Here is a 24985-nt window from a genome sequence, read left to right on the forward strand (position 1 = left end):
GCTTCTGGGACCTTGCCCAGCCCAGTGCTGGCCAGTGCAACTATGCTGAGAGCTGGGCTTTGGAGTCCAGTATCCTGCCCCCTGAGCGGTAGTCTCCTCACTTCTAGAATGGGGAGACTGCGTGCGTGTGGGCATGTCCCAGGGGAGAAGAGGCAGGTGTGCCCATGGCACATTGGACCCCCGAGGGGCTGGGATCAGGAGTCCTGGGTGGTGGATGGATGGATGGCCCCCATCATCCCTCCTCCAGGCCCCAGTGGCCCCGGCGACTCTGTCGGGAGGTGCTGGTCTGTAGCAGCTGTGCCAGGCTTGCTGGGACCACACCACAGTAGAAGTGGTAGGTTCCGGGGGGGCGGCCATGGGGGCCTGGCAGGGAGGATGTGCCCCGTGTTTCCTTCTCTGCCTTGGCTGTGAGCTTCTTTGGGGTCCACACTGGGGAGGGTAACCATGAAACAGGATGGATCCGCATGAAGTGCAGCCCCAGAGCCATGTCGGATTTGCTTTTGAAGGATAAAGAAATGCAGCATTTAGAAAAGAAAAAGAGAAAATATCCTCTGCACTGTGCTTGGGGGTTGAAAATAAGCTAATGCATGGGAAAGCCCCCCACCCCCCCGGCCAAACCTTAAAGTGCAGTTTGCAGATGAAGGCCAAGGACTGAGCCAGCAGGGGAGGGTGCGGCGGGGCTGCAGGCGCATCTACCCATGGAGACAGTTTTCAAAACACGATCAACATAAGACAAGACGGCCTTGCGCCTGGCGTGGCCTTTGGGCAGATTCAAAACATGTCTTCCACCCTCCAGGGTAGCAAGGCACAGGCTTTGGGTTCAATAGATCTGTTCCACCAGTCTTGGCTTTTCCGAACCTCTGTTTCCTCTTCTGTGAAATGGGGATAATAATTCAATCGCTTGTGGTTGCGAGGATCCAGAGGATCTGCTCTGACCTCTCAGCTCTGTGCATCTTCCTAGGCTGTCCGTGAACGGGCCCGCACTTCTCCTGTGAGCCCGGGGATCGGCCCTGAAGCTTGGGGAGGGGGCTGGAGAGGCAATGTTGGGGGAGAGAAGAGTGAAGCAGGGGTGTGCAGAGTTCGGCCCTCGTCCTTCTCTGGGTTTGCCCAACACCCTTCCCACCTTCCCGGCCCCGGCTCGGAAAGCACAGGTAGTCGCTGAGGCCACGGGTCCTGAGTCTGGCGGAGCACCAGGAGCATCCCGATGAGCACACCAGACTGTGCTCAGGGAGCCCCAGCCCCTTGCCAGCCCCGCTTTCTGCCCAGAGGCGAGGCCGGTGCTTTCATTAGCTCCTTGCTCTGAGTAAGTAAGTGTTAATTACTCAGTCGTGCCTGACTCTTTGCGACCCCCATGGACTGCAGCCCACCAGGCTCCTGTGTCCATGAGATTTTCCAGGCAAAGATACTGGAGTGGGTTACCATTTCCTTCTCCAGGGGATCTTCCTGACCCAGGGATCAAACCCAGGTCTCCAGTACTGCAGGCAGATTCTTTACCAACTGAGCTACATGGGAAGCCCCTTGCCCTGAGTGGTCAGGGTACAGTCTCCGTTAACCGTATGAACAGTCACAAAGCCCAGTAGCCCTCTGCATCATCCCAGGAGCCTCCTTTTCTGCTGGGGGGATGACTGCTCCCCTTCCCAATCTATCCCTTAGCCTGGGGTGGTTTAGTCTCCTGCTGGGGATGCTCTGGGAGTGTTCACGCCTTTGAGACAGGCGTAGCTGTGACCCCCCACACACAGGTGAAGACCCTGGGATGTGGAGAGATGGGTCGCTTGCCCGTGGAGGCAGAGCTAAGTGCCCACCAGTGTGCTGGGCATGGCCCCAGACTCCTGTGTTGGGGTCACTGGCTCTATTTCGTTTTACAGCTACAGAGGCAAGACAGAGGTTCCCCAAGGCACAGGTTGCCAGAATGCAGGGTCTGCTTCAAACCTAGGTCCCTCCCATATCTGTATCCTGGGTGAAGTACCACCAGTGATCAATGAAAGCCAAACGGGTTTTCCCAGAAATGCCTTCAAAGTGCATGGAGCCTGGACAGCATCCCTCTTCTGGAGGGCTCGAGACTCGGACCCCAGGAGGCTTCCCCGACCCAGGAGCTGTCCGTGTGTTCTCCCGAGGGTGGCACACAGCGAGCACTGGCTAACTCCTGTTTTTCCCGTCCTCCTTCCTGCAGGCAAACTGTCCCTAGAAGAATTCATCAAAGGTGCCAAGAGCGACCCGTCCATCGTCCGGTTGTTACAGTGTGACCCCAGCAGTGCGAGTCAGTTCTAAAGGGTTGGCGTCTGGACAGTGCAGAGAAACACAGGCTTGTCTTGCCATTTAAGCTTTGCTTGCAAAAGTGGATGCCTCCTCAATCATCCCTGCTCTCCCGGGGCAGCCAGGCGACATGTCGCCGCACCTGCCTGCCCGGCGGCTGCGCCCCACTCCTCACCTGGCCTCCTCCCACCCCCTCCCCGCCCCGGTCCCTCCAGGGCGACTTCCCGGGGATGTGTTTACGCGCAGGGCTCATGGTGTCCTTGCTGCCTGGGCACCTTCCTGCCCACAGGGAGCCCCGAGGACACGCCGAAGATACCAGTGGGACTTTCTGAGATCGCGCCAAGGCCAGCCGATTGATCTGTGATGGCAGGTGACGCTGTGGGAAAGATGGGGACAAGAACAGAGGGAGAGGAGACGGGCAAGCCCACCCTGTGCATGGCTCCACCCAGCTCGTTCGTTTCCTCCGACCAAAACCGCTTGCACGTATATATACCGTGGTCTCCTTTCTTTTAATATATAAATTATATGTACGGTGAAGTGAAATGTAACGTGTAGGTTCCGTATTTAATGCCTCGATTGCCTTTGAAGCGTGGTTCCCTCGTGGCCTGTGATTCCCCACCCCCCGGCTCCCCCAAGTCTGGTTATTCTGTGGTATTTATGCCCTCAATCTGCCCTTCTCCAAAGGACATGCATGCATGCCCAGGGCCGTGGAGACCCTCCCATCCGCGTTGTGAACGCAGGTGTCTCTGTGAGGCTTGTCCTCCCTGTTGATTGGTCTGGCATTTCCTGTATTAAAATGATCAAATAAACGGGAGTTGTCTGAGTCTTATGTTGGCCCGCGACAGCCCCTGTTCAGCTGCCATGGCATGAGCGCTCTCTGGACAAGTGGGTCCAGCTGCTCATTGTCAACTGGGCCGCTCCTGTGTCCCTGCAGCCGTCACGGTGTCTATTAATCCTGTATAACCTCTCCTTCCATCTCTGCCTAATGTCAAGACATACATGGAAATAAAACATGACTATTCTCGGGGGTTTGATGACCAGGCTTCTGCCTCCTTCCCTCCCTCCCCCCAGCTTCTCTGCCCCCGCCCCCAGCCCAGCCCCGTGGTTTAATCAGCAAGGTCGTGAGACTGCACATCCCCAGCGATGACAGGGCGGAGACCCCGGGCACCCGCACCGGCCGGGAGAGCGGGCAGGCCTGGTTTCTCAGGCTGTGGCCATCGAGATGCTTCTGGTCTCAGAAGCAGCAGAAGGGGCCTTAACTGTGGGCAGGTGGGCACCACGTGCCCGCAAGCCCCATTCCTTGTCAGCCTGGCTGACACCACACCTTGGGGGCATCACTGAGGGTGTCCTGGTTCCTTCCAGTGCCCCACCACCCTGCCCCTGGCCTCCGAGGCAGCTTCTATCCACACCCTTGAATCCTTGGAGTCCCTGCAGGGTAAGTGCGACTGACACAGGAGCCTTCCAAGACAGGACAAGAAGTGGCCCTGGCTTATTTCTTCCTTAAAAGGGAAGAGAACTTTCCAAAATTCTCCCGCCCGCCTCACCCCGGCCAGCCTCACTTCTCGGTGCCTTGGCCTGGAGTGTGAGGTGCTAGAGGCACCCAGGGTGACAAGGACCCCTCCCCCAGGGGGCGTGGCACCAGGAAGTGTGGACAGGACTGAGGTTCTGGTTCCAGTGTCCATCATACCCGCGCACCGGCCAGGTGACCGCTCTTGAGTCTCACCTGGAGAGAGGCAGGTGATCAAGGTAAGTGGGCAGAGCATGTAGGCTGCCCCACAGCAGAGACGCTAGCTGTTTTGATGTTTTTAGTCATCTTAGTATCTTTTAGGACTCCATGCCTGCGATAGAAAGTGTGAGCCCCGTCTGCTAGTGCCTTTGCGGTCAATGGCATCACCAAGTCCAAACCTTCACGGGCAGTGTCCACAGGGATGAGATGAGAGCAGGAGGCCAGGTGACCTGGGGCGCTTGCCACCACGAGGCCGCATCTGAAGGTGCCGTGAGGAGGGGTGCGGAGGAGGCTGCAGTGCTACTAATGGGATATTGCCCAGTAACGAGGCATAGATGGGAGTGTCTGCAGGTGCAGGGTTTGCCACAGAAACAGATGACAGAGTGTCTCTCTCTCCCTCGGTGGTGGTGTGTGTTTAGTTGCTAAGTCACTTTTGCAACCCCACAGACTGATCCTAAAGGAAATCAACCCTGAATATTCATTGGAAGTGCTGATGCTGAAGCTGAAGCCCCGACACTTTGGCCACCTGATGCAAAGACCAGACTCATTGGAAAAGACCCTGATGCTGGGAAGGATTAAGGGCAGGAGGAGAAGGGGGCAACAGAGGATGAGATGGTTGGAAGATATCACCGAATCAGTGGACTTGAGTTTGTGCAAACTCCAGGAGATAGTGAAGAACAGGGAAGCCTGGCGTGCTGCAGTTCATGGGGTTGCAAAGAGCTGGTCACGACTGAGAGACTCAGTAACAGCAGCAGCAATGGACTGTAGCCTGCCAGGCTCCTTCTGTCCATGGGATTTCCCAGGCAAGAATATTGGAGTGGGTTTTCATTTCCTTCTCCAGGGGATCTTCCTGACCCGGGATTTGAACCCCATGTCTCCTACATGTGGGTTCTTTACCACTGAGCCACCAGGGAAGCGCCTCCCTCTGAATACATATTCACATATATGGGGGGCGGGGTTGGGGTGGGGGGGCGGGGTTGGGGTAGGGGGGCAGGAAAGAGAGAGGCTTTATAAGAAACTGGCTGATAGGATTATGGGGGCTGAATGGTCCCAAGATCTGCCAGCTGGAGACCAGGAGAGCCTACGGCATTCGTTCCATCTGTGTCTGAAGGCAGGAGCCCGCGGTCCCAGCCCAAGACCACCAGGCAGAGAACAGAGCTTCAGTTCAGCCTTTTGTTCTAGTCGGCCCTTTGGATGAGGTCGTCACCCTGGTGGGAAGCCCTACAGTACTGTCTGCTAATGCAGTGTTAACCTCATCCAGAAACACCCTCACAGACACACTCAGAATAGCCTCGAACCACCCGTCAGGACACCAATGACCCAGTCACACGGACATAAAGTAACCATCCCTGTGCTTCCACACAAATGGGAAGGACGTGGATCTGGGGTCCTGGTGAGCCCTGCCCCAACAGAAGCTCACAGAAGTCATGGTGATTCCTTAGGGAGTCGTAGGCGATGAGGACCTGCCCCAGGGAAGGGAAGGGACCACCCACAGGCCCGTCACTGACTCGGGGACTCCCTTAGAAGCTGGCCATACCCCTCGGGTCCCAGGAAGTTAATGGCAGAAGGAGAACCAGTCAGATTATCTTATCCCCCACCCCCGACAGTGCCCCTTTCACCGTGTGTGTGTGTGTGTGTGTGTGTGTGTGTGTGTGTGTGTGCAGGGCGACAGGCAGTGTGGTTTCTGCAGGCAGGGCTTGGTGGGGCTCAGGGGTCCAGTGTGGGGTGTGTGTCTGTCCTGCGGGGCAGTGCACTAGGCACACCCCGCGTAGACACTGGGTGTTGAGGGTCCCACACGCCCAGCCTGCCTCAGCAGCAGGCGAGTGGCCCCTGGGGACCAGTGTGAGGCTGTGTCGGGTGCCAGCTGGGGAGGGACCTGAGCCCCCTGTCCCAGCTGGCCAGGGCTGCTTTCACAGTGGGGGCAGCCCCGGCCCCTGTCCGCAGCTTGTGGCCTCTGTGAACGTCGTGGACACCCACACACCTGCCTTTCCCAAGACTCTATGCCAATGGAGCAGAAAACTTTCTTCCAGAAGGTCACCCCACCCCTCCCAGGTACCCCTCACAGTGCCCACACTTGCCTCGCTCACCGCACTCTTCCCCTTGAACTGACCTCACAGTTCACTCCTTCCCCTCCCCGGAGCCAGTGCCCAGCCTGGCTTTGCATTAGCTGCTCAGGGTGTTCCCTTGGTGGCCTCCTGGTTAGGACTCCGGGCCTTCACTGCAGTAGCCTGGCTTGATCCCTGGTTGGGGTCATGAGGTCCCACAAGCTGAGCAGTGCAGCTTAAAAAAAAAAAGGCAAAAAAAACGAAGCTCTATGAGTGAGTGAATGAATGAAGAGTTAGTGTTGGAGAGTTCCCCAGTGGTACAGTGGATAGGGTTAGTGGATAGTGGATAGTGCAGGAGACATGGGTTCAATCCCTGGCCTGGGAAGATTCCACATGCCACCGAGCAACTAAGCCGGCGTGCCACAACTGCTGAGCCCAACAACAAGAGAAGCCCCTGCAATGAGACGGCCCCTGCCCGCTGCAACGAGAGAAAGCCTGAGTAGCAACAAAGACTCAGCACCACCCAAATACTAATTTTTTAAAAAACTCAGTATTGGGGGCCCACCTTATGGTCTGGAACTGCACCCAGTGGGCCCTGGACACAGAGGCAGAGGGACAGGTCCCAGCCTGGCCACTGGTAACTACATGACCCTGGACACATGTGACAGGGCCCCAGAGAGCCAGAGGTGCTGCCTTTGACCCTGTAGGTCAGCTGGCGCAGGGGTGGGGCGGGCAGGTGCAGGGCCTTGAGGGAGAGCAAGGATACCTATGGGCCAGGACCTGCCCCTCTGACTCTCTAGCTCAGAGCAAGGGCTGCGAACAGCTCACGGCTTCTCCAGAGAGGGGCCAGAACCAGGGTGGGACCAGGCACCCGGGGTAGGAAAAGCATGGACCCAGGGCCATGCAAAAACGGGGAGGGAAGCACACCAGCAGCCATCGGTACCCAGGTCCCAATGTGTGGAGACAAGCAGGACCTAGGCCTGGGCATCGAGGGCTGGTCAGTGGGTGAGGGGAGATAAGGGCAGTGCCCCTCGGCTTCTCATGCCACCATGCTTCAGTAGGGGGAGAGGACGGCTTGTCTTCACAGCCAGGGTGGGAGGGGTGGCCCTCCATGTCACCAAGCATGGTGTGGGCACCTTAGGAACCCAAGGTGGGGGCATCACCCACCTGGTACAAGCAGAGGGTGAGAACACAGGCTGTGGGAGACCACCAGCTGTTCCCTGGGTGTGAGGCAGGAATGAGGGCTGGGCTCACCTGTTGGGGCTTCACTTGTGCTCAGGAAGATTCCGGGGCAGCAGCCTGGTCCAGGACAAGCTGTCTGGAGCCTCAGAGCCTAGATACCCGGTGTGGCTGGCCCTGGATCTCCCTCTGAGCTGGGCCACGTTCCAGTGCCCACAGCCCTCCTATCATAGTCAGGCCTTTACCAGCAGCATCTGTTGAGTGGCTAAATGTTAGTGTTAGTCACTCGGTAATGTCGGACACTGCAACCCCATGGACTGTAGCCCACCAGGCTCCTCTGTCCATGGGATTCTCCAGGCAAGAATACTGGAGTGGGTTGCCATGCCCTCCTCCAGGGGATCTTCCCGACCGAGGGATCAAACGTGCATCTCTTACAGACCCAGGGATCGAACGTGCGTCTCTTACGTCTCCTGCATTGGCAGGCAGTCTTTACCACTGAGCCATCAAGGAAGCAGGACCTGACAGCTTGGTGGCAGTGCACACCACCACAGAGGAGTCTCAAGCACGAGGCACTGCTGCCCTCTGGTGGCCGTGGCTGGGAGGGCCGTCTAGGCTTGAGTGTGCAAATCCCCCAGCCTGGTTTAGGAACCTCCGGGGCCAGATTCGTATCTGAGCTTTCTCTCTCTGCCCCATTTGACAGGTGAGGAGCTTGAGGCCCAGGGGTGACCTGATTTTCCGTGAGACACACAGCAAACAGAAGCTGCAGCTGGGCTCTTGGTGCCCAGGACTTGGAATCCCTGTTGATAGGGTTGTCACATAAAATAACAGGGTGACCAGCCAGCAAGTAACCTAAGAAAACCTGACAGAGAGGGATGGAGTCTGCATAGACATGCAAGGTCACTATCTTCGGGGTCACTGTGAGGGGTACGAGGAGCACAGGGTTACAGAAGACACGCTGAGTGGAGCCTGTGCAGCACCAAGGATGGTCAGCTGGGAGGCTAGAGAGGGCTGTCGAAGGCCTGGACAGCAGTCTGTGCGCAGGCTTCCGGCTTGGCTCTCAGTGCAGGCTGGTCCAGCTGCAGACTCAGGTCTAACCTTGGCCCCAGGTGGGTGACCCCAGATGGGGCAGAGAGCCCCACCCTGGCAGGGGTAGGGGCGAGGGAGAGGTAGAAGTTAAGTCCTTGACCCCAGGGGCTCTGATGTCTCCATTAGCCCCCGGAGCTGGATGGGCACAAGTCAGAGCCCCCTCACCCTGCAAAGTTGCCAAGGAGGCCTTGGTCAAGCCCATCCAAGACCCCGACCAAGCTCGCCGGCCCTTGTTCAGCAGCTCATGGGCACAGGAGCCACATAACTGAGGATTTTTTCTCTGCTTCCTCACCTGGGAGGCACATTTTATATAATTCCTTTAAAGTCAGCAATAGACACATGTAAAGGTGAGTATGAAGTCAGTCTCCACTCGCCTCCTCAGGCCCTCCATTTTCCTGCTACGTCTCTGTGTCAGTTCTTCCAGAAGTTTCTGTATATGCAGGTAGCTATGCGTGTGCACAAGGTTTGGTTTGCTCTTTGCACAGACAGTAGCTCACCACATGCCCACAGTCCCACCAGCTCCGGCAGGGCCCTGCATCTCGCAGCGGCTGTGTCCCAGTGATCATCTCAGTGGTTCCCTCCTGGTGAACACACAGGTGCTTCTCACACATGCTGTACAGACACTGTCACAATGAAAAGCCTAGTTAAGTGGCCGTGTCCGAGATTTCTTACAGGTTAGCATTGTTGGGGCAAAGAAAATGTGGATTCTTTTTTTTAATTGTGCATCTGTTTGGGGCTGTACTCGGCCTTCGTTGCTGCACGGGCTTTTTCTCTAGCTGCGGTGCGATGGGCTTCTCATTGCAGTGACTTCTCGTGTGACACAGGCTCGAGGGCACGTGGGCTCAGTTATGGCTCCAACTCTAAAGCACACATCCGCTCAGTAGCTGTGGCTCCCAGACTCTAAAGCACATGCTCAGCAGCTGTGCCACATGGGCTTAGCTGCTCTGCGGCATGTGAGATCTACTCAGATCAGGGATCGAATCTGTGTCTCCTGCACTGGCAGGCAGATTCTTTACCACAGAGCCCCTGGGGAAGCCTAGATAATTTTTTAAATTGCCAGACTCCCTCGAGAGATTATTCATATTCTTGCCTTCCCAAATGCCATGGGTGAGCTTGCCCGCTTACCCAGCCGGGAGTGAATTCTCTTTGCCACACTGACAGCTGAGAGATTCTCATAGTTCTAAAGGTTTAAGTTTTCTGTGAAAAGTTCACATCTTGCCCACTTCCTACAGCATTTTTCCTCCTTTATTGGAACTTTTATTATGAATAAAATCGGCTACTTCTATGTGTGTTGTTTTCCCCTTTGCCCCCTACATTTTTTGCTTCAAATGTTTTCTTCTACTAGCTTCATGGCCTAATCCATCACAGTGAAAACTTCCACCTGGGGTTGGTTTATTGTGGTACAAGGAGCATCAGCACCTTCTGCTTTCCCAGGGGGTTACCTGTTGCCCCACAGTCCCTGTCCCGTCTGGGGCAGGCCCAGCAATCTGCGTTCTGAGATGCCCTAAAGTGACTTGAATACAAGACCTGCCCGGCTTGTCTTTACCTTGGACCAGGAGCGCCTCCCAGTGGGGGCCTGTGTGGGGACTCCAGCACCATGTCAGCACCTTATGGAGGCCTGAGCTGTCCACTTAAAACCAAGATCTAGAAGTGTCTGTGAATGACGGACAGTACCATCTTTATCAGAGGTAGCTAAGTCTGCACCGCCACCTAGAACCTTCTAAGAGGGTCCAAGAGGTAGTGTTGACGCCCACCCAGCTGTCTGAGCTCTCTATCCTCTTGCCAAACTCACATGCTCACACCCAGGTGTAGGGGACAGGGGAGGTTGTTTGGGCCAGCCCAGGCCATGTCACCATACAGACTCCAAGTGGCTTCACCAAACCCTCAGGAGCCAGGATCAGAGGCTGTGGTGTGGGGTCAAGGGACGTCCTGTGACTACTTCCGTCCCCACCGGCACTGGCTGGTTGGTCAGACTGTACTTTATCTAAAGTGAGGGAACAGCAGTTCCCAAGCCCTCAGTACAGCCTACTTTTTGAGAGGAAACCCTCTCCTCTTTTCAATCCATCATCAGCGCTTGTCACTAAGGTAACTTGTTATTCCTAACTTCTGAAAGTAAGACTACTTTACCAAAACCTTGGTGCCTAGCTTGTACTTCCTGGCACTAATCCACAAACATCAATTCCTCTATCTTGAACGTTAGTGGGCAGATTGAGGACCCAGACAAGGATCTGCTCACAGGAAGTGGGGCAGACTGTTCATTTGAGAGTTCTTCCGCCTCTTCTGCCCAGACTCGCCAAACCTACTTTCTTGTGGCTCCTGAGAGGTCTCACTCAGTGGTCTGCCAACTAGAGCAGTACTCTCAGGTCCAAGGACACCGGGAGTGGTGATGAGCCAAGGCCTAGTCTGGCTAAGTGGCCAGGAGGCAACAGCTGTCACAGCAGTGTGCTGTATCCAGGTGGAACTCAGGTCTGGGGGAAGGTGGCTTTTCAGAAACTAAGAAGTCACTCCCCTCAACTCCCTGGTAAAGGTACTAATAGCATCAGAAGTATTTAATCCAGCCCGAGAGGCAAGACGCTGCAGCCTCCGTCTGTGCCTGTGTGCTATCTCCTGGTGTCCTTCCAACAGCGCTGGCGAGATACTCGATGTCACCTGCAGGGACTGGGGCCAGTGAGAGACTTACTCAAGTGACTCTGGCTCTTACGTGGCCTGCCCTCCTGTCCAGAGCTACGGCAAGGATTCACAATTCCTGTCTTTAAATTTAAATGCAAGCCTGCCACCCTTTTTCTGAGGTGTGGGGTCCAAGTTGAGTAAGAGAATACAAAAGGCCAAGGTCAGATGAAGAGCTACAACTCTGTATCAAGCTAGTTTGTAACTGTACCTTTTCCTGTGTGTGAAGTCAAGGTGCAAATATGAGACTGGTCTCTGGAGGCAGGGCTCAGAGGGCCCTGTGTACCCCGCCTAGGCAGCCGCTGTGACAGGCAAAGACCACTTAGTTAACAAGGGGCTCTGGCGTGCCAAGCTCAGTCAGCATCCAGGGTGGGGAACCACTGACACCTGAGGCTGCCCATGGTCTCGCCTGTCCTTTTCCTCCCCCTGCTGTGGGGTTAGATGCCCTCACTACTCTTTGAAACGCCACAGCAGACTTTCTCCAGGACTCAGACTTGAAATAAAAATGTCAAAACAGAAAAAAAGTATTCCACAGATTTTTAAAACATTAAAAACCTGTCAACTCCTCAGTCTTTTGGGGCAATTTTCTCAGCCTACAGGGAAAAAAACAAATTCCCACCTATAACACACGCTCAGGTGAGCCGCCTGAAATGAACACACCGTAAAAACTTCCCAGTGCCAAGTTATGTCAAGATCCTTTATTCCTTTTGGTTAAAACCGGTCACAACACTAAGCTTCTGGCCTATCCTGCTGATACACAAGCCACAAACGCTTGCTCAGCAGTTGAAGCCTTTAGTAGCATGTTTGAAAAGTGAATAAAAATCCATATAAAACAAATATTCAAATAGTTTCCATAGGAACACAGATAAGTGTGACCCCATCTCCCAGTCTTCCACATTGGTGCACCTGTGCCAACCCTACTCACATAGACATCTCAGAACTAGCAGTAATTAAGTTAAATGGTCCCCCCCAAACCCTTAAATCAAGCTAAACTCGCAGTTAACAGCTACAAGAGTGGTATCTACACGTTAATACGCGTGGAAGCGCAGGCTGCCGAGTGCCGCTTCATGCCGCTCTCCCAGGCACAGGACACAGGCAGGGGACCGACGTCCGGCTCCTCCACTCCAGGCGGGAAGTCCTGGGTCCGGATCTGCTGCATCAGTTGCCTGCAGGAGACAGAGGCGGCAGTCAGAAACCCTGAGTCACCGCCAACCAAGCGGCTCCACACTGCGTGACACAGTAACCTATTCATGAGCCTATTTACATCTCTGGTCACTATGTCATCAGGAAGCAATTCAATGTAGTGCTACAGCAAGCATTTCTTCAGAATCATCTTTTTGGTAAGAAGAAAACCACAAGTCACACGCACGAATTAAAGTATTCTAGGTACAGAAATAGACTGACCAGTCTTTTCTAAATCAACTTTGCCTTAAAATTCTGCAACTATATACATCACTATTACTGGAGGAATTTTCCTTTCATTGTAATTATTCCAAAATTTTTAAAGCATATATTCTTAATATGGGGAGAAAAACAAAAAATAATTGTTATTATTTAATTCTAAGCAATTTCTTAATTCTACTGGACAAGAACAAGCATAATCAACCCTGGAAAGTACCTAATTCTTATCAGAACCAAACACACACTGTCACTAACCACGTTGGCCCTGACATCACATAGTAGATGGTGGGTCTCTGGAATCCATTGAAGGTAGAAGCAGCAGCAACAGTGTAAGCACCCATGTTCTCAAAGAGCATCCAATCACCCACATGCATCTCAGGCAGGTTACAGCGCTCAACAATGCGGTCCAGGCCGTCACAGGTCGGTCCCCAGATGCTGGATGAATAATACTTCTCATCTGGTTTGGGTCTCTACATTTGAGACAGAGAAACACACCTGCTTACACTTGTTCTGACCAGTCATCTTTCAACTGGTGTATACAACACATTTGGAAGGTACCTTCTGCAGAAGAGGCTTCACGTGTGCGTGATCATAAAGGATGCAGTTGAATGACCCATATACTCCATCGTTCACATAATACATAAATGTCCGATCAGTTGACTCCTCTTCATCTAGAAAAGCAAATTTAAAAAAAAAGAAGAAAATAATCAGAAAAGCAGAAATAGTCTCAATTACCACTTAACCATTTTAGATACGAACTTTCAGTATATATATGTAATGATTCAATCCTGATACCTACCATCAGAGCCTGTCTGTTCCTTTAATACAAGTTTTTTGGCAATAATATTAACTGCGAGCGTGAAAGCTGATGCAACATAGTATCTGCCCGGCTCAGCTATGATTCTCACTCCAGAGTCTGATGGAAAATACTTGTCCAGTGCTGGGTTGATTACACTGGTGATCTACCAGAGTGAGACAGAAAAGAGCAGTTGGTCATCAAGGGAACTCACATGAAGCAGTGCTTTGAAACACACCATCAAAAACATTGAGAGCTGCCATCAGCAGAGGTTTATCTTCAAACAGTAAAAGATAAACACCTCCCTGAAAACCAGTCTGCATATCCTGTGGTTTCATTTTGATTCCCCTCAAGACTTTTTACTCTTTATTATGGTATGATTTTATTAAGCAATGGGACAAATTTATTACCAGTGCCTAAATATTTTTATCTAACATGTAAATATATACTAACAAGGTAAACTCTGTATTCTTCCTATTCACATAAATTTTACCTAAGAATGGATTTTATAAGTGGCATGTAATGGCTTACCTTCTTAAATGACTAAAAAGCAATGTTCTAAGTAAAGGAAGCACAAAATCTAGCAAACGATGTACTAAAGTCAACAGGTTCTCTTAACTCCACAGTGACAATCCTCAATTTTCCTAAGACTTTTGAAAATATTGTCTCATTTTATTTTAGAAAACCAGTAAGATAATACAGGGCTTCCCTGGTGGCCCAGAGAGTAAAGAATCTGCCTGCAACGCACAAGACCCAGGTTTGATCCCTGGCTCAAGATGATCCGCAGAGAAGGAACTGGCTACCCACTCCAGGATTTCTGCCTGGAGAATTCCATGGACAGAGGAGCCTTGCAGGCTACAGTCCATGGGGTCACAAAGAGTTGAACACAACTGAGAGACTAATTAATTAACGTAATACAATTTTAAATATCACAGAAGTCATTCAAAATACCACACAAGACATTTACTTTCATGTTTGTACAGTCCCTTTTGGTTATTAGTTGTAACATATAAGTTTTGAAACATTTCAAAAAGGAACCTAAGAGCTACAGACTGTAATTTTGTTATAAATTACCTCTTCAAATTTAAGCTTTACATCCTCTGATCCAGGAAAGCCACCACCAATATCAAGCAGATACATGTTGAAACCAACCTCAGCCTAGAGTCAAGAAAATTAAGTCAATCAGCCAGATTAACAAGTCATGAAAAATGTATGCAGCAGGTTAAGGTTAAATATGTAATATGAGATGACTTTTACAAAGGTAAATTCTAGAACTGGGACTAGTTGTTAATGCCATCCCTGCCCCCCTCCTCACACATGGGGCTCACAGATACTCACGCCCATGTCAAAGACACAGCGGGCATCAGAGATGGCCTGCACAAAGGTCTCAGGATCAGTACAGCCACTTCCCACGTGGAAGCTGGTGTCAAAACACAAAAAATACGCTATTTCTTACTATTTCTGGAAATAACTATTCATGGTGGGAGAAAACTTGCATTGTCTAATACTTCATCTCCATCTCTGCCATCACCAAGATCTCACCTGACACCAATGACATCAATATCTAGCTCTTTCGCCCGTTCCAAAAGAAGCCTGCTGGTTTTGAGTGTGGCACCAAATTTGACACTGAGGCGACAGACTGCTTTGGAATCATCAGTGGCGATCCGTAAAACCAACCTAGAAGCAAGAAAAGTATATCAAATTTCCCACCGACACAAGATCATCTACAGCCGTGGTTAAAATAAGACTCCTTGGCTCTGATACCCTGTGGTCTGAGTCTAATTTGGTTTAACTCAGTACACAGATAATTTACTAGTATGGAAATCTAACAACTGGAAATTTGAGTTTGTTCACATTATACACGTCCCATATCTGATCCGCCCTCAAATGGAGTAACTCACTTGGCCTTTGGATGTGCCCTGGCAACTTTCATCAGCTCAACTTCACTATCAAAAGTCATCATCTGGACTCCGTTATTGGCAGCATACTTAATCTGAGACACTTGTTTACATGGATTTGCATAGATAATCCTCTCTGGGGGCACCCCGAGACTCTGCACCAATTGTATTTCAGTCTGAAAAAGAAGAGGTATTTACACATGTAGTTAATATATAGAAAAGCTGGCCCATGCCCACTCTCTTTAGCATCATCTGCTCAAGCAAAGTAATTCTGATCTGCCCTGCTGGGAGCACCAGGGCCATTACAGACATCATCTGAGTTCTGCTGCTTTTGCTCACCTTGCTGGCACAGTCAAATCCTGTCCCAATGGCAGCGAGTGTCTTCACTATGGTTCTGCTATCATTGCATTTGACGGCATAAAAGGGGGTGACCCGAGGAAGAGCTTTCAACCATCTCAGATGTTTCTTCAGAATGTCTCCCAGGTCCGCAACATAGAAGGCATCCTTATCATCCTGCAATAAGAGTGGTTACAGGAGACCCATCAGCAATTTAACAGATGTGACCAAGGCACAGCCTTCCCTTCTCTTGCCCATCATTCTCATGAACCCTACTCTAGTCAATCATGGACATGATAATCACTATTGTTACTGGAGAATCCACAGCCAATTAAACTCCCAATTCCCTAACAAGACATTTCCATAAGACCCCTCTCAAGTTTCCCATTCATCTGCCTAACATTCTCAAAGCTGCACTACCAGCATAGACTTCATATATACTTACAGAATAAGAAACTTCATTAATTTTTTGGTCCAGAATGTCCTTGGCAGTAAAGCCTTCATCCAAGAAATGGCAGTCAAACTCTTCATTGCTAAAGCTGTTCATGGTTTCTTGACGTCTTTTTGAGACACAACAAACTGCAAATAGGGCAGACAAATCTACTCAGAAGTCTTAATACTTAGTAACTCCTAAGATAAACTTGTAACAATCACAAATACTTACATAGAAAACGTAAAAGAGATGGAATTTAAAGGGATTATGCCAACTTTTCACAAAGGCAATTCCCCAGGAATTCCAAGTCCACCGAAGATGCGTGTGCTCTCTGTGCAGCAGTGGAAATGTTCAATAAACACACAATCTGCTGTCTACCTTCAGAACACATTAAATTGGAAGATCAGGTATTGACAGCACACAGACACACACACACACACAAGAAGCAGGGCTACTAAACCACCCTCCAGACAGCTCACTCCCTGGGTTTGGAAATCCTATTATTCCTAGGTTTAAGTACCATGATTCTATAAATCTCAATGGAATGAGAACCTCACAAATTCAACACTAGAGTTTTTCACACTCAGCTTCCATATATAGTACTGTACTTAGTCACTCAGTCGTGTCTGACTCTTTGTGACCCCATGGACTGTAGCCCGCCAGGCTCCTCTGTCCATGGGATTCTCCAGGCAAGAATACTGGAGTGGGTTGCCATGCCCTTCTCTAGAGAATCTTCCCGACCCGGGGATGGAACCCAGCATTGCAGGTGGATTCTTTACCAGCTCAGCTACCAAGGAAGCCCATATAGTTTTGTCCACCTCAAAAAAGGCACTCCAAACATTCCTGCTAAAATGCAGAATACAGGTTTCAGAAACTTTCCTGCACTTAGTCCACTGAGAGGGAAAAGGCTTCATGACAGTTAGCTTACTTTATTTCAGACCTGTTTTTCTCTCGAAGCTTAAAACACCATGATAGCAATTTAGCAAAGCTGCCATATAAACACCTTGCTATTTCTGACATTTGCTAAGTCTTATACAGAAGAACTCTTAGTGAACAACAGGCATTGTTATCAATTTACTGAGTGCTCTAAATTTTCCTGAGAAATGAGCTAATTTTCATGCTAGGCATGTGTTTTTTTAAAAAATGCAATCTAAAAAAAATCAACAGAATGTATTACAGCTGCTGTATCTGAATGGCAATCAATATTCTAAAACCAGTGCTGCCTACTTAACTACTTGGGATTCTGGGAATCCCAACTATCCTCACAGGCACTCTAACTTACATGCTTGGCTATGAATGATAATCACCTGGGAGTCATTCTCAACTATGAATTACAAAAATTAGCAAACAATGATTTATGAATAAACAAAAATAAAGCTCATTTAACCATCAGAGCCACTGTCCTTGGCGTTCATGAAACGTGACATAGGTCAATGAGTTACCTTAAAATAATTATTTTAATCTATTTAATCTGATAGGGAGGGCATCTTTTCCACTGTGCAACCCACTTCAGTGCCTGCAGCCTACTGCCAGAGGCCAGGCAATGGTTCAGGCCGGATTTACTCTGGCATGGGACACTATGAGAGGCCCAGGGGGACGAGCCTGCCATAAATCCAAACCCATGCACGGGAGAACTTGCGAGACTTGATCTAATGTGACTTGCTGGCTTTGTCAACCTCCTAGTTTCCTAATTCGCCCAGAGGGGAAGGGAACAGACCAACAGCCAGCACACACATTCTGTTTACATAAGTAACATTTAAATAGGGTCACCAGTGATAGACTGGGCCGTTTAGGGTCTTTAAAAAAAAAAAAAAAGACAACATTCAGGCTTAAACTTAGCAAGTGTGTGTTTCTCTGAAACACACCACTATTAAGTATTTTGCTTCCTTGTATCTTTCAAAGCTTTACTTCAGTAACTTTTGATACAGAGAAAGTTCACCCTAGAAGACCTTTGGGTGTTTTCTGTTATGGCTACGTTACTTAAAATGACATGGATTAGCAAAACGTGGTCCTTCTCTGGTAATTGGGAAACGTTAGACAGGTACCAATTCAAACCGCAACTGAAAATTTACAAATCGATTAAATTTTATGTTTGAAATGAAATTAGCACATTCTGTCCTCCCTACTAGACACTCCTAAGAGGTTCTGCTCCCCACATCTTGCCTCATTATTTCGGATTCTCAAACAGTAGGCCGTTTGGGGAAAATCTTGGGACTGGCTCCTACGTCTTGGTCGTTCTCCTGATCTTAATAATCTAAGGACTTTTCTTAAATCATCAAGTCATTCAAAGATTCCGTCAACATTTCTAAGCCCGGCCGAGCAGTATCAGTTACACACGGGTTATCTCAGCTCTAGCGATCTGAGTGGCTTTCTATATTGGGCCATTCGCTCTGTACACACAGCAAGGTAAAAAAAAAAAAAAAACCTAAAATTAAAAAAAAAAAAAAGGAAATTCCAGGGCAACACGGCGGAACGGCACGTGCACGAGAGGCCGGCACCCCGAGACCTGTGCCGGGCTCGCTTCCTGCCTCTCCTGCACCTGCTACCGGACCACCACATGCGTTTAAAAAAAAAAACAGCGGCTGAATGATCGAGCTCCTCAAAGAGCTTCCGGCTCAGAAAACCCTCACTGACGTGGTTCAGAAAAGGTGAACCCCGGGCCGTTCCAGCGCCAGGCTGCCCTTGAGCCGGGAGGGGTCGGGGCCCGGCTCCACTCGGGACCCCGAGGGCCGACAAGCCGGGCTCTGCGACCACGTGTCCTCGCAGCTCCAGGCGCCCAGTCGGCTCCGGCCTCCGGGACACGTGGCCGGCACCCCCTGCCCCTCACCCGCGCGCGCCCGCCCGCCCGCCCGCCCGCCTGCCTCCCTACCGCCCGGACGCGACCCCTTTTACCTCAGAGCACAGGGGCGCGGCGGGCCAACCCCATGGAAACAACGCGCCGCCGCCGAGCGCTGCAGGATCCGCCGGCCGCCCCGCCGCCCCCGTCAGCCGCTCGCCCGGCCGCCCGCCGCCTCGCTCCCTCCCGCGGAGGACCGCCGGCCCGAGGTGGCGCCGGAGCGCTGGCAGAGGGGCGGCGGCGGCGGAGGCTCAGGGGGAACTGACAAAGCCCGGCGCGCCGCCGCGCCGCTACTTATAGCGCCGCGCGTGTCGTCATGGAGACGCACCAGCTCAAACCAGCCGCGATCGGTTCCGTCCGGGCGTCCTCCCAGGGAGGGGGCGGGGCCAACCCGGGATGAGGAGAGGGAGGGGTGGGGGTCGCCGGCTGATCGACGTCAGCACCTCCCAGCCCCGCCAACCCCGCCCCTCCCTGGCCCGCCGCCAGCCCGCGCATGCGCACCAGCCGCGGGCTGCCCGGGGCTCCGCGCGCCCGGCCGGCCGCCTAAGGCTGCTCTCCTCTGGCACGCCAGCCGAAGGATTGCAAAACCTGCCTCTGAACGCCCGCCGGATGGCAGCGTGTGCGCCAAGCCAGCGCTCTCCTTCCACCTGGCATCAAATGCCGCGTGCCCTCAGGCAGAGAACGGAAATCGCTTGGCGCGAGCGGGCCACGTGGACCCTACCTGGCGGACCCGGGCCCCTTTCTTTCTGCGGGGCGTCTGTATATGCCGGTGGGAGGACCTGGAGGTGATCCTGGAGCAGCTCCACCGCACGATGAAGGGGGGCAGGAGGCAGAAGGGGCAGCGGTCAGCGGGCAAATTAAGAGGCACAGCTCTGGGCAGCTCTCGAGCCGCTGAGCGTATTGAACCGCGTCTGACATGTCCGGGTGTCTTCCTAGAAGGTAGAGGGCACGCGAAGAGGCACGTTGCGCTTGTTAAGCCGGAGAGACTCGTCTAAGGGCATTAGGGCAAGGGGTGGGAGGTAACAGGTCTGCAAGCCACCGGGCGATCCACTGTCCTTCGTATTGTTCAGTCGCTCAGTCGTTTCCGACATTGCGACCCCAGGGACTGCAGCACGCCAGGCGTCCCTGTCCGTCACCATCTCCTCCTGGAGCTTGATCAGACTCCTGTTGGTTGAGTCGGTGATGCCATCCAGCCATCTCATCCTCTGTCATCCCCTTCTCCTCCTGCCTTCAATCTTTCCCAGCATCGGGGTCTTTTTCTAGTCAGTGGGCTTATCAAATCCGGTGGCCAAAGTATTGGAGCTTTAGCCTCAGTCCTTCCAGTGAATATTCAGGATTTATTTCCTTTAGGATGGACTGGTTTGATCTCCTTACAGTCCAAGGGACTCTCAAGAGATTTCTCCAACACCACAGTTCGAAAGCATCAATTCTTCCGTGCTCAGCTTTCTTTATGGTCCAACTCTAACATCCATATATGACTACTGGGAAGACCATAGCTTTGGCTATTCAGACCTTTGTTGGCAAAGTTATGTCTCCACTTTTTAATATGCTGTCTAGGTTTGTCATAGCTTTTCTTCCAAGGAGCAAGCATCTTTTAATTTCATGGCTGCAGTCACCATCTGCAGTGATTTTGGAGCCTAAGATAATAAAGTCTGTTACTGTATTGAGTGGCACTTATCAATGACTTCTCTGAGGGCAGCTATGATTGGCTTGCTTTGGGAGGTTATGTGAGTCCCAACACAGCACCAGTGTCTACAGGAGGAATACATATGGCAAAAACTGGGAAACTGGGAGTCCCCAGGAGTGCAGCCAAGACTCTGGTAAAGAACTGGCCTCTCCTAGATGCTGCCCACCCTCACCACCGCTGCCGACCTCAGGGATGCACGTGGGGCATTTTTTTCCCCTTGCATTTAAAGTGTTCCTTCCCTTGTAGACAGTCCAACAGACACCATTATGTCCCAACGTCGGGTGTGACTGACCTGAGGGCTGCGGGTGGGAGTAAAAAGCTGTGAAACTAGGGCCCGCCACACAGTCAGTGCAGGGAACGAGCCTGGCAGAGCTCAGTACTATTGTCTACCTCGGTCTCAATTTGCTGTGTGATCTTGGGTAAGTTACCTCCCCTCTCTGGGCCTCAGGAGAAAAGTGGACTAGATGACCCAAGGATCTTTACTGCTACAAAAACCTCCTTTGTGAAGAGTACTAGTTTGATGAATGCAGAAGTGAGTGAGTAATCTAACTTTCCCTGGGCCATGCATGGCTCCCACAGAATCAAGAGACACCAGAAGAGGGTAAACAGCAGCGAGTCCTCGTCCGTGAGGGGACATGACAGCTGCCTTTACTCTTGGTCGCCCTGATCAATTTCATCTTTACACAGTCCTTGAGCAACCACTGAGTACCAGGTACCACTATGGGGGGCCGGGGGCGGGGGGCTGGGGGGGAGTTACTCCACCCCAGCAAGTTTAATTCCTAGGAGGGATTGAGATTAACAATGCAATAAACAGTCCCATCTGAGAACATTATAGCCCCAGGCACTAACTAAGTGGGACAGCTTGGATTTCGTGGTGAACACTGGGATTTGTCCCCGCTCTGTGAAGAAACATTTTGTTCCAGTGACACGCAGATTTTTTTCCCTCAAACTCCGGAAGTCTCCCGTGTCCAGTGCCAAGGCCAAGAGGGAGCATTGTCTGTGCTGCCCTGCTCTCCCAGGCCCATCAATCAACCAGTCCTTGTGGCGATCATTGTCCCCTGCTATTGGGCTTCCTTCCAGCGGGGGGAACCGGATGTCTCCGAGTGTGGGATCCTAGTGGGAGCCTCATGTGGGGAGAAGGCCAGCCAACCCCCCGCCCCCGCCCCCTCCCAACCCCGTCCTGCCTGCAGCTTGCTGTTCTGTGACCTTGGCCATCTCCTTGACCCTGAATGAGCCTCTCTGTCTCCAGCCATCAAGGGTCTGGCCCTGGTCTAGGGTCTCTTTCAGCTCAGTCCTGTGATTATATTTTAGAATTAGAAGTATTCACTAGAACAAAGAGGCGATTCAGGAAGCCAGGTGGTCTGTCTCTCTGCCACTCACACGTGCCACTCCCGCACGGGTCACCCCACACACGGCATCTCCTGCCAGCCCACCTCTAACATACACACTGCATGTATGTTGCACTCTCCCGGAGGCCTGGCCATGCCCAGATGACCCATCTTGACCCAGATGGGGAAACAGAAGCAAGGGAAGGAGGAGGTGCTGGTTCCCTGAGGGCTGGCCCTGGGGCTGCAGGCAGACTCTTGACTTTGGCCTTAGGCCTGGGAGTCAGCAGGCCTGAGTCATTAAACCCAATTACTAATCTGGATCCGAGAAGATAAATCTACAGTGACTAAACCTGGTCTTGTTCAAATGCATGGCATTCTTGTATTTCTGCATAAATTCCATAGACTTTATCTTCTCCCTTACAATTTTATTTTTTTTTCAGAAAAGCAGCAGATCCTTGCAAACTATGAAGTTACCCTTACATGGAGATAAGGTTTTTGTGTTTGGTGCAGAGGCAGTAACTTAGAGAAGTAAGCAAAAACATCCGAATGCACATGGGACATGCCAGTAAGATCGGTGCCCTTGGTCATCCCACCTCAGTTCTGGGACCAACTCCAATGATTTTAGCTGCCTTCAGCACCTAGCTCATCATGAAACCCTGAATATCACTTCTGCTCTCTGAATCTCAAGGCCTTTCGGTAAAATGTTCTTTAGCTGGACTGGACTGGATCAAAGCACTGATGTCCTAAGAATCTCTGACGTATTTTACAAAGAACTCTGTATAAATCTGCTGACCACATTTTCTGACACCAAAAGTGAGGACATGTCTGGCACAAAAGGTGTTTTTTCTTAAGTTATTTACCCGAAAGGACTAATAAAGGTACATGATGATTACAAATGCATGGAGTCACCTTTACTGAACAGAAGTAACATCAAAGATGATGGTCAGCAAGAATTTACGTATCCGTGTCCTCAATATTGAACAGTCAACGTCGAACTTTTCAGAAAATGGGTTTGTGTCCGGTCCACTTGTCCGTTGTCATATTCCACACCAAGTTTCTTCCCAGGAGTGTAGTAAGAGTTGACTCTGGAGTGAGGTTTATGACATCCGGCCACAGGAGGACGTTGGGACCTGTCCTGCCAGGGTGCCACTAACTCAGGGAAGTGGGACTCAGTCACGGCACACAGCTAGTCACGTTTGGACCTTTGACCAAAAATAGAGCTCGGAAGTTCAGTCACTCACTAACCCTCCAGCCCTGCCCTTGAATTGTTTTAGGTGTTTCCAAAAGTCCAATCCACCCTCTGAGGCGGAAAGTGTATGTCTTTGCCAATTTCCAAATGATGTGCCTGGGGCAGCTGGGAGCTTCCCGGGAGGCCCTCCTTGCTCTGAACCACACAGGTGTCATCGGAGAAATGGAGCATCCCCAAAAATACCTGTCAGAAGCCAAAGACACCAGTGGAAACCCCAGGACATTTGTGTTACGAAGCGTTGTTGCATCACCGCCCCACCCGGCCTCCACCCTGGTGCGGCTCCCTGGGAGGTGCTGGGACAAGGGCTACCTGGCAGGAAGTGGGTCAGGGCCTCCGGGAGCCCAGCAGGGCCTGCGGCTGGTCAGTGCCCACACGGTACATTGCAAAGAAGAGGTGGCCTCTGTCCAGGGGTTGAAGCAGGCGCTCACTTGCCTGGCGCATTGATTGTAGCGATGCTTTGCTTCCCCCTCGCCTGCCTTTTCAGCGGACAGAAGTCAAGAGTCCGAGGAAGCGTGTGCCCGGCCAGCTTCGGACACTCCACCTACCTCAGATGTGGTTTCACAGCAGGACGGGTTTCAGATCTGACCAGGCATTTGTTTGAAATCCTTCACCGGTGGCCCTTGGTCCACAGGGTAAAGGCCTAACCCCTTAGGCTGGCACCCAGGACCCTCTGACTCTGCCCTGCTCACCTCCCCAGGCTCACCCACCTCCTGCTGCCCCAGGCCCTGCAGGCCTGACATCCCAGCCCAGATCACACTGGACAGGCTCCTTGGGTCTCCCACTCCTGCTCCCTTTGAAGTCAGGACCACGATTTACTTCTTTGCTTAGGTGTCTAGCCCAGGACCCGGGACACAAAAGCCTATCGCTGATGTTAACTTGAAACTAGGGCCATCCTGAGAAATCTGTGATTTGCATTTGCTGCATGACTGACAAACTGATGGGAGTTTCTGAAAGTCAGGGGATAAAAAATTCAGAATGTTTTTCTTTGGTCATCTGTTCGTTTATTCAATACACATTCGTATTGTGTCTGCTACGTGCAAGTGAGGTACTAGGTGAGGGAAGATCCCACCTCTGGATCCAGCTACGGGCTGGCTTCTTGGGGACCAGCAGGGAACTGATGGGTGCCCAATGAAACCTGACCTTCTCCCCAATGCTTAAACAAAACTGATTTCTTTTATTTTCTCTTAAGCTCCTGGTGATTGCATCTGACCCGACATGCCGCAGCATCTCTTCTAGGTTTGCCATGGCCCCATTTTTGCCGGAGCCGCACCCTGGTGGGGCCCCACCTGTGGGAATCCCCAGAGTCTACAAGACTTCTTCCTCCCATGGCAGGGAACAGCACGCAGAGGGCGCTTGCACAACTTAAGCCATCTGGGAGGTGTGCGCTCTCTTCCCAGGAGCAGGGTGAGCATCACTTTCCTGCCAAGTCAGAACCGAGGCTGTCCAAGCAGCCAGCAGGGTCACTCCGGTCTGAGCCCTGGGGGCCCCTGGACACAAGACAGCCATGGGATCCCCAGTAGGGGCTGCAGGAACACCTAAAGAGGAGGCTCATCGCCTCCCTTCAGACAGCCTGCGGGCCCTTGTTCTAAGCCAGGACCCTCCTGCCGCTGCAGGGAAGATGAGCAAAGGAGGCCCCTGCCCTCAAGGCGCTGACAGTCCGAAGAGGAGACTGATCCCAGGGTTTCTGCTCCGCACGTCTGGTCGCTGGGACAGTGGTCACCCAGGGCAACCACCATGGGGCCCAAGGGCAGAGGGGTGAGCTCCATCTGGGTGCTAGGAAGAGGTCAGGGAGACCTCTGGGCCTGGGGAGGCTCGTTCAGGGCTGAGGTGGGTCAGGGAGGTGCCCGGGGCACACAGGACTGGAACAGGACCTCGGGGTACCACCACGGGCCCCGCCTCACTTGAAGAGAGGACCGAAGAGTATGGTGGGCGGGGGTCACTCTAGGGGTATCATCCGACCCCCAGGGGCTATTGCCTCACTGAGCAGACAGTCTGGCTCTGGCCCCAACCTGCATTTTCCCATCAGCCATGCCAGATCCTCACTGACAACAGCACCCAGTGATCT

At 52.0% G+C, this 24985-nt stretch overlaps 2 protein-coding genes and 1 non-coding gene across 8 annotated transcripts in view; 1 reads left to right on the forward strand and 2 right to left on the reverse strand.

Moving 5' to 3' along the window:
• Positions 1-3062, forward strand: part of HPCAL1 (hippocalcin like 1) — a 117024-nt gene extending 113962 nt beyond the window's left edge. For all 4 annotated transcript variants that reach the window (XM_070379098.1, XM_005911305.2, XM_070379097.1 and 1 more), the window contains one exon: positions 2171-3062. In XM_070379098.1, coding sequence (XP_070235199.1) covers positions 2171-2268 — 98 coding nt within the window. In that variant the 3' untranslated portion in view covers positions 2269-3062. The remainder of the gene's footprint in view (positions 1-2170) is intronic.
• Positions 3063-11632: 8570 nt separating this feature from the next.
• On the reverse strand, positions 11633-18942 carry ODC1 (ornithine decarboxylase 1). 3 transcript variants are annotated; one of them, XM_070379102.1, is made up of 12 exons: positions 18713-18942; positions 16052-16194; positions 15833-15987; positions 15391-15564; positions 15055-15227; positions 14696-14830; positions 14492-14573; positions 14228-14311; positions 13157-13319; positions 12916-13028; positions 12613-12827; positions 11633-12122 (listed from the first exon to the last, which is right to left on the reverse strand). In XM_070379102.1, exons 3-12 carry the CDS (start codon positions 15932-15934, stop codon positions 11978-11980), a joined length of 1386 nt encoding a protein of 461 aa, XP_070235203.1. In that variant the 5' UTR covers positions 15935-15987; positions 16052-16194; positions 18713-18942; the 3' UTR covers positions 11633-11977. The 3 variants fall into 3 exon arrangements, with proteins under 3 accessions (XP_070235203.1, XP_070235201.1, XP_070235202.1); XM_070379100.1 differs by having other exon boundaries at positions 15833-15966; positions 18713-18941; XM_070379101.1 differs by having other exon boundaries at positions 15833-15966; positions 16052-16198; positions 18713-18941.
• Positions 17314-17445, reverse strand: LOC138990051 (small nucleolar RNA SNORA42/SNORA80 family). The gene has a single exon (XR_011466225.1). It is a non-coding gene; the product is annotated as a small nucleolar RNA SNORA42/SNORA80 family (small nucleolar RNA).
• Positions 18943-24985: the final 6043 nt, after the last annotated feature.

This window comes from Bos mutus, chromosome 11 (assembly GCF_027580195.1).
Source record: "Bos mutus isolate GX-2022 chromosome 11, NWIPB_WYAK_1.1, whole genome shotgun sequence".
Classification (NCBI taxonomy): Eukaryota; Metazoa; Chordata; class Mammalia; order Artiodactyla; family Bovidae; genus Bos; species Bos mutus.

Bases quoted from the DNA above. Each gene is read 5' to 3' on its own strand.
- ODC1 (XM_070379102.1), bottom strand. From the start codon at position 15,934: ATGAACAGCTTTAGCAATGAAGAGTTTGACTGCCATTTCTTGGATGAA. The intron at 14,831-15,054 runs GTGAGTTACTCC...TCTTGCTTCTAG, and splicing joins AGGGCACATCCAAAGGCCAA to GTTGGTTTTACGGATCGCCA. The intron at 13,320-14,227 runs GTAATTTATAAC...TCACTCTGGTAG, and splicing joins TAAAGCTTAAATTTGAAGAG to ATCACCAGTGTAATCAACCC.